The sequence below is a fragment of the Mirounga leonina genome, unplaced genomic scaffold, assembly GCF_011800145.1.
Source record: "Mirounga leonina isolate KUSES-001 unplaced genomic scaffold, KU_Mleo_1.0 Mir_166, whole genome shotgun sequence".
Taxonomy (NCBI): domain Eukaryota; kingdom Metazoa; phylum Chordata; class Mammalia; order Carnivora; family Phocidae; genus Mirounga; species Mirounga leonina.
This window is the reverse complement of record NW_023270418.1, coordinates 31,403,435-31,415,799: the sequence shown is the minus strand read 5'-3', so window position 1 is coordinate 31,415,799 and position 12,365 is coordinate 31,403,435. Positions and strand designations below refer to the sequence as shown.

The window sequence follows — 12,365 nt, the reverse complement described above, 5'->3', positions numbered from 1 at the left end:
GGGGCGGGGGGTGCACACGCTACGGGGGCTGCGTGCTGTGGCGCCCTGGCGAAGCCCGCACCTGTGGCCCCCACCTCCAGACATCGACGAGTGCCGAGAGCTGAACCAGCGCGGGCTGCTGTGCAAGAGCGAGCGCTGCGTGAACACGAGCGGCTCCTTCCGCTGCGTCTGCAAAGCTGGCTTCGCGCGCAGCCGCCCGCACGGGGCCTGCGTGCCCCAGCGCCGCCGCTGACGCGGGGGCCGGACCTCGGCCATCCACCAGGGCTTTCCGCCTGACCCTCCGGGCGAGCTCAGCCCCCATCACCTGCCCCGACTCGGGGCTGGGACCCGGGGACTCGCCAGGGCCCTCAGACAGTTTCGAGTTTCGAGGGCGGCCGTAGCAGCGCTGCCCAGCTCACAGGCGGAGATAGGGTCTCGGCCACTGGTGGCCTTCCTCCCAGAGGGCATTTCCTGGAAACTGATAAATCAGATCGTGCCTCTTTACTCTCGGCTTTCGAAGCAAGTTGATGTTCATGTCTGTGGCGGGCGTGGACTCCACAGGGCAGCGCCAGACCCAAGCCTCCTGGGAGGGGCTGCACTGAGCCCAGCACAGGGGTGTGAAATAAAATTTATTGTGGCTCTGATTATGTACACGTGAGATGTGCCTGGCCGGACTGGCCGGGCTGGCATGGTTTGTACAATAAATACATCCGCGGGGCCCGCTCTCCGCGGCTACGAGCGCCCAGTCCGCCAGTTCAGTCCAGCTTGCGGGTTCCCAGCTTCATGGGGCCCTTGGCCGCCTTCTTCTCGGCGCGTTTGGCCTCCATCTCCCGCCGACGCTCCTCGCGCTTCTTCCGGGCCAGCTCAGCCTTCCCTTGCCCTGGGAGCAGGAGGAGGAGGAGGTGGGCTGAGGGCTTCAGAAGCACAGGGGGCTCGGCTGCCCGGCCCGCACCTGCCCCAGGGTCAACAGCCCTAGCCGGTGGGCCCTCCGAGGGGAAGCACTTACGGCTCTCCGTCTCCAGACCCTCCCAGTTGTCATCGCCCCATGAATCCGGTCTCAGCTGAAAGGGAAGTGTGGCTGGAGTGGGGACGGACTCCCAGCTGAGGTCCAGCCCAGTCTGTACCCTTGCCCGGACAGGTGCCACGTACCTGGGCGCCAGCCTCCCGTCGTGCAGACAGGGCAGCAAAGGGATCACCTTTGTCACCAGGCTCCGGGCCACCCCAGTTATACTCGCTGGCCAGCCGTGTGCCCTCAGGGGGCGGCTCTGGGGGACTTGGCTCCTGCCAGCCCTGCTCCCATGAGCCCTCAGCTTCCCAGCTGCTCCAGTCTGACTCCGGGGATTTGGCGGCCAGGTTGCTGGTCTGCAGAAGGTGGGGAGGCAGTGCCAGATGGAGTAAGGGTGGGGAACTGGCCCCACCCCCCATAGAAACACCCGTGTCCCACCCTGCTTACCTGCCCAGCACGGCTAGCCTGGCCCCCAGGACTCCAGTCTTCCTGCTGCGCCAACACAGATTCGGCCTCCTGCTGCAGGGTGCGAAGGAGAGGGCGGCCACAGACACTCCAGCCCCCACCCAAAGGGCAAGCAAGCCTGCCCGCCCCTTCCCAGCCACAGGCTCCACCCTTTCTCCTTTTGCATTCCATCTCCTTTGCTCCTCAAGCCTTGTTTCCCATCTCTGGAGTGGACCTGCCATCACTCCTCTGAGGCTGGGGAATAAGATCTAGCTCGTCCACACCCCTCCCCACAGCCCCAGGCCAGAGACTGCTGTCAGCAGGTGGGGATACTGGGCCCGAGGTCTGCCCCCATTCCCTTCAGGGTGGCCCCACTCCATCCTCAGCTCCCCCCCACCCCCGGTAGGCCTGGAAATGGCCTCTCCTTGCTGACCACTGGAGCTAGTGGGGGAAGGATGGGGAGCAGAGGAGACTGAGGAAGACCAACGGGCTGTCCCCAAAAGGGCCCACCTGGACTTCCACTTCCAGCCCTGCTCCCCAGGAGCCCCAGGAGTTTAGTGGGTGTCAGCGGGCAGCTCTTCCCCACAAGGGCCCCTCCATGACACCTGCTCACCAGGGGTGCTGTGCAGATGAGGACAGATGTGACTCCAGCCAGGGCTACCTGAGCTCCTTGAAGGCAGCCTATGACCTTTGAGCTGGAGTTGCCTACGGAGACCCCCTGAGCCCCACTCACCTCCAGGCTGCCCCAGTCTTCATCGTCCCATCTGTCGGCGGCACTGCTGTCCTCCGCTGTGTCTGTGCCCTCCTCCTGCGTCTCCCAGTGGCCTGGGCTTGCGGGTGTGGCAGGGACAGGGGTGGGGGCCGGGGCAGGGAGTCCTGAGGAGCAGAGGCTTACTGAGCCCCCATACACTGGGACCCAGGAAGGTCTCCAAACAGGGAGAGGTCGCTGGGGGAGGGGGGAAGGTGTAGGGAGAAACCTGTGAGGGGACTAGACCCTGCCCTGCCCCCCCCCCACATCCCCTACAGCCACCCCAGGGGAAGCCAGATAGGAACAGCTCCTGGGTGCCACCACCCCCAAGCCCTCTCGGTCACCAATGCGGCCACTCTGGGACACTCACCCTCGGGCGTGGGTCTCTGGGGGACGTTGGTCTCAGCCGGCGCGGCTGCTGGGTGTGCACGGATCAGCTTGGAGGTGAGCGAGGAGACTCCTGTCACAGCCCAGCCTGCCCAGCTGGCTGCACCTCCTCCCATCCCAGGGCTGGAGGCTGCGTGGACATCCTTCTCTGGGCAGTGACAGAAGACAGCAACAGGGACAGAGTCACCCCAGGCTCTCATGGGGAAGGCGACAGGAAGGCAGGAACTACCACAGAGCAACTTGTAGTGGCCCCCCTTCTCCAGGCCCTTGCTCCCCCGCCGGCGAGCTGGGGGCGATGGGGAGCAATGGTGTCAGGTCTGCTCCCTGCGGTTCTTCTAGCTTTCAGATCCTCCAGGGAGGGGGGAGGGGTGCCGTGACAGGTGACAGTCAAAGATGTGGTGGGAGGGAGAGGGACCATGAGTGTGAGCCACTCACCCACTTCAGCCAGCTGGGTGGGGTCCTCTGACACAGACTCCAGTTTGGACAGGAAGCTTCGAATGGCCTTGAAGGCCTGTGGGGTAGTAAAGAGGCAGAGCTGGGCCAGGGTCCCCGTGAGCCCGCCGGGCCAGCCAGGGCCCAGCCACCACCCCGAGCCCCAGCTCCAGAGCCCGGGCCCGGCTGTGCCTCACCTGGTCTCGCACAGACTTCTCGGGGTCCACGGTGAGGCCACAGAGCACAGGCAGGATCTTGTGGGCACAGTCATTCATCGAGTAGAGGTTGTGGGTGGCAGCGAAGCCCAGGACACCCGCCACCCGGGACGGTGCAAATGGGTCCTTAGTGGCCCGGCTGAAGGCGGAGGTGAGGACCCTGTGCCTGGTCTGGGGAGGGGCGGGGGAGAGGGCTCCTGAGTGCAAGGTCAGTCCTGGGACCCAGAACGCCAGACCTGCTTCCCAGAGCGGAGCTGTCCATGGGCCCCCCCACCCCACGTCGGAAAAATGTGAGCTAATCACTAACAAACAGGGAGACTTTTTGCTTAAAACTCGAGCTTGGCTTCTCCTCCCAGAGCAGTGGGTTCCTGCTGCCTCAGGACAGCAGGGGCTGGGGTCTGTGCCTCTCTCCCCACCCGTGCCGCTGACACCTTTCTTTCTTTCATTCATTCATTCATTCACTCATTCATTCATTCATTCCTGCTAACCATCTGGGCACTGCAGGCATCTGCATTTACAAACCCTGGCTGAGGGAACGCACACGGGCCCCGGGGCCAAGCAGGCCTGGGTTTGGTTCCCAGATCCACCACCATCGGCCCATCAGACGTTGGGGCTGGGAGGCTGACTGCACAAGGAGGCTGGCCCTGGAGGACGCTGCAGTCCGGAGGCAGGACAGAGGGCCCAGCAGTGGGCCGGGCACTCACGCTGGCACTGAGGTAGGAGCCGATCTTGCCCAGGCAGACTGTAGTGTTGCAGCGAATGGGGCCCTGCTCATCCTTGGCCTGCAGCCGCGCGAAGTGCTTCATCAGCTCCACGTTGAGGTTGGCCTCGTTCAGCTTCGGGGCCAGGAGCAGCATGGACTACGGGGTGGGGGAGGGTAGAAACTGGGGGCCACGGCCAGCAAAGGGCCACATGGAGGAGTGGCCTCCTGGGAGGGTGTGGAGGCCAAGTGACACTGGGCTCTGACGGGACCCGCCAAGGCTCTCCCAGACCGACCTCCCAACCTGATCCTGACCCATACCCAGAATGCTGAGGAAGGGGACACTTCTCTGTCCCCTTGACCCCAAAACCTCCGAAGTTTCTTCACACTCCTGTCTCCCGTCTTTCTCCTTCTGCTCTCTCTTGCGTGCACCCGACTCAGACTTCCACAGAAACACCCCCCACCACACTCTACCAACTGGCTCGAGTGGAGGTCACCAGGGACCTCCGTGTTGCTAAATCCATTGGCCAATTCTCCATCCAAACCAAATTTGATCCCTCAGCAGCTGTGACACCCCCAAGTTCTCCTTCCTCTTCGAGACTTCCATCTCTGGTCCTCCAGGACCCCGCCCTCTCCTGGTTCTCCTCTGACCTCGAAGGCTGCTCCTCCTCAGTCTCCTGTGGCCGAGATCTTACTGTTCGGACCCCCAGAGCTGCTCCCCGGGCCCCTTCTCTTGTACACCTCACCCCCTTTGTGGCTTTGAATGCCCTTATTAGCGGACAATGCCCAGGTGAGCACCTCCGGCCCAGGCTTCCTCCTTAAACTACACACACATATAACCAGTGGCCGAACAGACACCTGCACCTGCCTAACAGACGTGGTCAAGAGCAGACCAACCTCTTCCTGCAAAACGGCTTCTCCCAGTCTTCTCGGTAAATGGCAACTTAATTTTCCAGTTGCCCAGGCCAGAAACCTCAGACCCATACTTGGCTTCACAACCACCCATCGGCACATACCCTCTGCCCCACCTTTGGAACCTGGCCCCATCTATCTACCTGCCCCTACCATTCAGATCTGGGCCCCCATGACCTCTCAGACTCCACCTCTCTGCACCATGTCCCTTCAGCCACGCTAAACTTCTTGCAGCTACTTCTCCACTCCAGGTACGTGCTGGCCTCAAGATCACTGCAAATATTCCTTCTGCAGGGAACAATTTCCTCCCCATCTCCCCATAGCCCAATCCCTTGCCTCCTTTCCTTAAGTGACACCTCCTTTAGCAAAGTCTTCCCTGATTGCTGTTTTTAAAACGGCAAACCCTTCTCTTCACACTCTGTGACTTTTTTTTTTTAAGGGAAGAGCTTTCTTTTTTTAAAAAAGATTTTATTTATTTGACAGAAAGAGAGAGACAGCCAGAGAGGGAACACAAGCAGGGGGGAGTGGGAGAGGAAGAAGCAGGCTTCCCGCTGAGCAGGGAGCCCGACGCGGGGCTCAATCCCAGGACCCTGAGATCATGACCTGAGGGGAAGGCAGACGCTTAACGACCGAGCCACCCAGGCGCCCCCCACTCTGTGACTTTGTGACTTTCTAACATATCTTTTTTTTTTTTAAGATTTCATTTATTTTAGAAAGAGAGCGGTCACACGTGCATGTGAGCAGGGGGAGGAGCAGAGGGAGGAGCAGAGGGAGAGGGAGAAGCAGACTCCACGCTGAGTGCAGAGCCCCACGCGGGGCTCAATCTCAGGACTCTGAGATCATGACCTGAGCCGAGATAAGGAGTCAGACAGTCATCCTACTGAGCCACACAGGCGCCCCCTAACATATCTTTTCTAATTCTGTTTCCTGTCTGGCAAGCCCACTCTCCGTCACCTCAGAAAGCAGCTCCATGAGACACCCTGCATCCCAGCACGGGCCACAGGGCTGGGCACTGAGAGATCCTCAGCCAGTGTCTGCTGCGTGGAGGATACAGGCCATGCCCATCCTGCTCCCCCACCAGCTGCTGAGCTGCACCCGGAGCCTGGACCTACATGCAGGATGGTGCCTGCCCCTCCCTTAACCTGCTCAGACACACAGACCCAAACCAAGGCCTCTGTGTCCTCGTGTGAGCCCCCCACCAAGCCTTGGAAAACCAGAGCACACCTACCTTGACTGTCTGCTCTCGGATGGCAGGGTTGGTGTCCAGGAAGCCATGTACAACGTGGGGAAAGATCTGCGTGTTGACTGTTGGCTCATCCAGGTACTGGATAAACTGTTCCATCTGTGGCCCAGTAGGTGTGAGAACATAGTCAGCCCCTCCTTGCCTGACCACGGCCACCAGCCCATTTCGTGGCTTGGTTATTCCCCCTACACAGGCACTGGACAGCCAAGTGAGTCTCCTGAGCCCTCCACCTCGCATCTGGCCTTTCTCTAGTCTTAGGACGTTGCGGAGTGATGAGGAGAGGCCAGGAGGGTGCTGGAAAGAACCAAGGACTGGGAGCTGGAGGGTCTGGCCTCTGGTCCTGCACCACACCCCTTCTTAGAGCCTCCACTGCCTCTTCTGTAAAAGGGGTTATCACCCCCACCCAGAAAGTGGCGTGGAGAGGGCTCGCATGTTTGGCAGTGGAGAGGGAATGATACCTGGGAGTCTCTAGGACTTCCTGGCTCATAAGAGGCCCCCACCCTCAACCCTATAGATCATGTCTGATGCTCCCAACTGCCCTGCATTGGCAGGAGAGACACTATCCCCACTCTAAATGACTCAAGTGACCAAGCCAAGAGATTGGGTTGCAGGGGGAAGGCCTGCTGCAGTCTGGGCAGGCGGTGCCTTCCCAAAGCTACCAATGAGCCCTGTGATGGTCTCGATTTCCTAAGAGCCTAGCCTTACCAGTCCCTCACCTGTGTGTGTTTGGGGAAAAATTCCGGGGTGCCAGGGCAGGGGCTCCGGCCACCTGCCTGGGGCTGGAGGTGAGGCAGGGGTCTCCCCAGCAGCCAAGGCGGGGTCTGGGTGGGGTAGAGGGCACAGGGTCTAACCACAGCCCCTACCTGCTGCAGGAGGCGGATGCGCATGGCCCGGTCAGTGGATGAGAACATCTTGACCACAACAGGGATGATCTTCTGCTGATATTCCTCAGCATTGAGAAACTTACCCACCTTCAGGAAAGAGCAGGAAGAGGGGGTTCAGCTACCTCCACAGAAGTGGGGTGACTTTACTGGGCTCATTTACTTTCCTTGGGCTCCCTGCTGATTTCCCAGGGTGGGGATAGGGTGATGGTGGAGGGAGTCAGGCACTTCTCCAGCAGCCCCTCTGCCCGTACTCCATCTCAGGCAGCCCTGCCCTTAACCTTTCTGGGTCAAGGCAGCCTCTTAGGATGCTGATGAAAGGTCTACACCCCTCCGTCTAATCAGGCACCAATACATTACACGGACAGACATGCACACAGAATTCTAACTATAATTCTGTAATTTCTGGAGCTTCCCAGCCATACAGGATTTGCTTGCTGTCTTCCCCCTTCAGGGAAAAGTGTTCTCCCAGGGTGGACAGAGTGGGGAATGGCAGGTGCCCAAGTAAGGGTGGGCTGGGGTCTGAGGAAGCTGGAGAGGATCCAGCCCCTAGAAGTCAAAAGAATAGAGTGCCAAGTGGTCAGGATGGGGGATGAAAAGTGGGGTGGTGAGCAGGTGATCTCCTGGGCCTTGGAAACCGGGGTGCACAAGTCAGACCAAGGTTGTTATTTTGGGGAAACGGAAGAAGGTCTATAGGCTCTGAAGTAAGGGGTCGTTGGAAAAAGAATTTTAGAGGCACAGGGTTTCCTCTCCCCAAAGACAAGAAGTCCCCACAGCCTCCCTGACAGCTGATCAGGTGGCCTGGAGAGCTGAACCAGCGGGATATCAGCAGCAAGCTCAAGCGTGCGTGCGCGTGCGCGCGTGGGTCTGCCTAACCAGGCTGTCCCTCCCCCAGAGCCTTCTCCTTTGCCAGTGAGACCCACCCAGCTGGTGTCCGGGTCCCACATCCCTCACCCACCTTGAAGAGGGGGGTGAGGACGACAGCTCCCGCACTGCCAAACTCAAAGGCGGTCAGCAGCTGGGGCAGCACCTTGTGCCGGCAGAAATCCTCCGGGAAAGAGTCTAGGCTCTTGCTCAGCTCTTGGAAGAACTTTTGCTTCTCAGCCGGCTCTTTGATCTGGGGGAACAAGAACAGGACATAGGTAGGAGATCAGCCTAGTCACGCCATTCCTCAGCTATGGGCAAGGATAGGGGCTCACCCCTGCCCCACCGCCTGAAAGAGAACTGAAGCTTATGGGCTCTGGAGCCCGATGGGGCTGGGTTCAAATCCCGACTCCCCCTTTTAGTAGCCATGTGGCCTTGGGCAAGTTCCTCCGTTTGTGAAACGGGACAATAACTATACCACCTCACAGAGCTGTTGTGCCCAGGAAGGCTGCCAGCTCGGGGCCTGACCCTCGGTGGGCGCCGCGTCAGTCAGTGATCGTCATTCCCGGGACGGCACCGACCTGAGGCTGGGAAAGCGGCCGCTTGGGGCACCAGGCCCTTTGTCAGCCTTGCCTCTACTCCCCACAATCACCCAAGGTGTGTGGACCATTAACCCCGGCACACAGATGAGCAACTAAGGCTCAGAGAGTGGAGGGGGCTCAGTCCACTCCCCGGGGCCCTGGCTGGGTTGGCGTTCGTGGCAAGCTGTGGGCAAGGCAGGGATCAGGTCGGCTGATCCCAGACAGGCCAGGCTGTCAGCTCAATGATCCCCCCAACCTCCCTCGGAGGCCGTCACCCTCACAGCTCACATTTCCTGAGGACAGACTACAGGCCAGCCAGAGTTCTATACTAAAACCTTTATGCAGGTTAAATAATCCCCCCACAACTTTATGAGATAGGTGCTAACATAATCCACATTTAGTCCACTAAGGAAGCTGAGGCACAGAGAGGGCAAGGAATCGGTCCAAAGTCACACAGCTAAAAAGCAGTCAGGGGAAAGTGTAACTCAGTGGTCTGGTACCTCCACAGTACCGCGGAGAGGTGCTCAGCCCCTCATGTACAGGCAAGGAGGCTGAGGCTCAAGGTCACCAGCCAGGAGTCACTGGGCAGGGATTATGACCTAGTCCTGTATGCTTCCAAAGTTCCTGTGCTCACTACGGTACCCTCGTTCCCCAAGCTGCTGCCTGGCCCAGAAGAGCTGACCTCTGGCTGGGGATGAGGAGGACCTGGCTGGCACCTGAGCAGCTCAGTCGAGCGTGGGAGGCGGGCTTCGTGCTCTGACGGCAGGGCTCATGGGGCACCGAGGCCCCAAGGAAGACCCAACCACACCGCAGGTTGCCTAGCTGGGCTCTCTCCACTGGTCTGCCCAATGATGGGAAGAAGGGTCCCGAGGCGCTGCCCTCCCACATTCTCCTTGGGAGACAGCCATCTCTTATGGAACACATTTTAAGCAAGGCAGCCTGGCAGAGTCAGCCACGTGAGACCTCCATGTCACAAAGCTCCTGCTGACCCCCACACTGCCCAGGAGGCACGGGGCGCAGAGTTTCCAGCACTTCTGCCTCGAGATGCAGAGTCCACAGACCCTGCTCCATCAGTGTCTGTCACTCCTCCCCAACTCCAGACTCTCAGTCACCTTTCTTTGTGCCCCACACACGGCCAGGTCAGAGCAGGTATCCAGGGCTGAGTCTTCCTCCTTCATTCCCTACAACAACCTACGGGCCAGCAGAGACTATTATTATCCCCATCATACAGATACGGAAACTGAAGTTGAGGGAGACTGAGCCAAGGATCCCTTCCTCACATCTTTCCATTTGCTCTTCCCCCTTCCTGGAACATTCTTCCCCAATTACCATCCCCATGGCTCCCACCTTCCCACTCTTCAGCTCAAATGTCAGCTCTGAGAGAGCCCTTCTCTGAGCACCCTTGACCCACTATTTTCCTTCCTGGTGCTTATCGCTGCCCCGGGGACTACAAATTTTCCTTTATGTATTTTCTGTCCCTCTCTGCAGCGAGAGTCCCCGAGGGACCAGTCCCCTGGTCCATTTACTCCCTGCTCGATCCTCGAGGGCAGGGACCTGGGTCTGACTCTCCGTCCCCACCCTGCGGCCCACAGCACATCGCGACACCGCGCATGGCGGACATCAGGGTCAGGGCCAGTATGTACGGTGCAATCAGTGAAGTGCCAGGAGCAGTCACTAAGTACCTACTACGTGCTAGATGCTATGCTGTGCACTTCAAACTCACTCACTCCTCACCGGGCTCCTCTGAAGTAGGTACTAGTATTAGTAACGAGTGTCAGACAAGTCACACGGTAAGAGCTGGAGCCAGGGTTCAGGCCCAGAGAGCCTGGCTCCATAGTCCGTGCTTGTCTCCCAGGGTCTAATTATGAGCGAGGCCACAAAGTGGGGAGGGAGGGCCAGGGTGAAGAACACAGAATCAGAGCCCAGGGTGGGCCGGCAGACTCACCTGAATCTCTTCCAAAAAGAGGTTGGTCTCCACAAAGCGGTTGTTCATGAAGCCACCGGGCGCCCGGCAGTTCTGTAGGAAGCGGGCTGGATTGGGACGCACCTTGGGGTTGGCTCCGACTAGCTCGCAGTAATGGGGCACCAGCGATTTGGGGATCTATGGGAAAAGGGTGAGGGTCAGGGCAGGGCTGGCTGGCTGGCAGAGAGGAGCTGGGGTTGGGTCAGACACTCACCTTCCCAGGGTTGCGCAGGGCAGCCGCCCGAGGTAGGGGCCCATTGAAGACTTCCCAGATGAGGCAGCCCAAGCGCCACATGTCAGCTGACCTGAGGTAGGGCAGTGACCAGAGCTGCTCCAGGTCTTGCCACCTGCTAACATAGGCCTCCAACCTGCCTTGGTCACCAGACACTAACTACACGGCAGACGCTGAGCTGTGTCCCTCAGCTGATCCTCCCATCAGCCCTGAGACACAGGGTTCATTAGTCCCATTGGACAGATAAAGAAAGTGAGGCTCAGGGAAGCAAGAACATCCACCCCAGGTCACACACCTTTCAAACTCAGAACCACCAAAACACACTCGAAGCCTGTGTTTATCCTGCCCTACCTCCCGGAGGACCCTGGTTCCCTCCCCAGCTGGGCAGCAGGGGACAGGGGGAGTGCCAGCTAGCTGAGGGGTCCCGAGGCCGCAGGAGCTTCCAGAATAGGGCAGGGTGGGGCATGCCACCCCCAGTCACCCACCATTTCTCCCTGACGGCTCTGCCACTGCCATCAGCCAACTCCGGGGGGTCGTACTGCTCAAGTTCGGGGACCCCCTTCCGGGGGGGGCCCCCGCCATTGCCCTGAGACGAATACATGTAGTCCAGGCCGCCCAGCTTCCACTCGCCAGCACGGTCCACGAACACGGCGGCCATGCAGACGTTGTTGTGGATGAGGCTGCAGTCATTGACCAGGAAGCTGAGGGCTTTCTGGGGGCAGAAGGAGCCGTCACACTCCAGCAACTCAAGTCCCCCACCCTGCGCTCATCACCAGTGCCCCCCACCTCACCACAATCTGGTGTAGCCCCCAGGAGAGCTCCAGCTCCTTCAGGCCACCGGCCTCGGCTCGCTCCTTGAGGTACATTTTCAGTGGGGTCACTGCCTCTGTCACTACATGGAGGCATTTGTCTGTCTGAAGAAGGGGACATGGCGGGAGAGGAAGGGGCGATGAGAGGCACAGGGAGACAGGTGGAGGAGGGAGAATCCAATCTGGGGGTGCTGAGGCAGAAGGGGTGGGAGCTGAGGGGCAGGAAGACAGAAGACACGACTGGGAGACTGGGAGAAAGCGAGGGGCAGAGATGGGGCAGCCGGGGCAGCAGGTACCTCCAGCCCGTCGATGTAGGCCAGAATGTTGGGGTGCCGGAGGGTTTTGAGGCGCTTGAAGGCAGCTTTGGCCACCTGGGTCTGCTCGTCGGCACCGGGCTTCACATCATACACGAAGATGGACACCGGGCTGCCTGTGGCCTGCGGGGAGGGCAGAGGGACCTGAGGGATCTGTGCCGGGCCCCAGGCGACCACTCCAGCTCCGAGACGGTCCGCAGAGCTGGTAAGTGCGGGGAGGAAAGGGCCGCCGCCGGTCTCTCCCCAGGTCGGCCCTCGGACGCTGAGCCGGGCCCACGTGATCCCTGTTCCGTCCGCCTGTCGTCCCTCGGTCCTTCCGCCCGCCACGTGGACCCTGCCCGGCCCCCACCCCCGGCCCGTTGCCCCGGAGGCTCCGCAGCCACGTCAGGCGGGGCGCGACGCGGCGGGGCCGGCGGCGCTGACTAGGCGAGGCCGAGGTCGGCCGCGGCCTGCGGAGCCGGGCCGCGCTCACCTTCTTGCGGCCGCGGTGCAGGACCCAGGGCCCGGGCGGGCCGCCCTCGGGGGGGTCCGGGCTGAGCTCGAACGGGAAGTCCCGGACCGGGTCCCGGGCAAAGAACCACATCGTTTCCGCCGCCGCCGCAGGCTAGGGCGCCTCGGCTCCGGGTCCTCGGGCCTCCGAGCCGGGCGGGGCGGG

At 60.6% G+C, this 12,365-nt stretch overlaps 2 protein-coding genes across 6 annotated transcripts in view; one reads left to right on the top strand and one right to left on the bottom strand.

Moving 5' to 3' along the window:
- The window catches only part of LTBP3 (latent transforming growth factor beta binding protein 3), a 17,988-nt gene extending 17,365 nt beyond the window's left edge, over positions 1-623 (top strand). For all 3 annotated transcript variants that reach the window (XM_035013218.1, XM_035013221.1, XM_035013219.1), the window contains one exon: positions 81-623. In XM_035013218.1, the coding sequence (XP_034869109.1) occupies positions 81-232 (152 nt within the window). In that variant the 3' untranslated portion in view covers positions 233-623. The remainder of the gene's footprint in view (positions 1-80) is intronic.
- SCYL1 (SCY1 like pseudokinase 1) lies at positions 596-12,365 on the bottom strand. 3 transcript variants are annotated; one of them, XM_035013222.1, is made up of 18 exons: positions 12,183-12,365; positions 11,693-11,833; positions 11,379-11,501; positions 11,073-11,299; positions 10,570-10,660; positions 10,338-10,493; positions 7,906-8,064; positions 6,930-7,037; positions 6,052-6,165; positions 3,916-4,071; positions 3,194-3,382; positions 3,000-3,075; positions 2,548-2,712; positions 2,163-2,305; positions 1,433-1,504; positions 1,129-1,341; positions 986-1,040; positions 596-859 (listed from the first exon to the last, which is right to left on the bottom strand). In XM_035013222.1, exons 1-18 carry the CDS (start codon positions 12,291-12,293, stop codon positions 735-737), a joined length of 2,424 nt encoding a protein of 807 aa, XP_034869113.1. In that variant the 5' UTR covers positions 12,294-12,365; the 3' UTR covers positions 596-734. The 3 variants fall into 3 exon arrangements, with proteins under 3 accessions (XP_034869113.1, XP_034869114.1, XP_034869115.1); XM_035013223.1 differs by having other exon boundaries at positions 1,433-1,501; XM_035013224.1 differs by lacking the exon at positions 986-1,040.

Excerpts from the sequence above, each read along its gene's own strand:
- SCYL1 (XM_035013222.1), bottom strand. The coding sequence starts at position 12,293 with ATGTGGTTCTTTGCCCGGGACCCGGTCCGGGACTTCCCGTTCGAGCTC. Across the intron at positions 11,834-12,182 it reads TGCACCGCGGCCGCAAGAAG|GCCACAGGCAGCCCGGTGTC; the intron begins GTGAGCGCGGCC and ends CCCTCCCCGCAG. Across the intron at positions 1,041-1,128 it reads GACGGGAGGCTGGCGCCCAG|CTGAGACCGGATTCATGGGG; the intron begins GTACGTGGCACC and ends CTTCCCTTTCAG.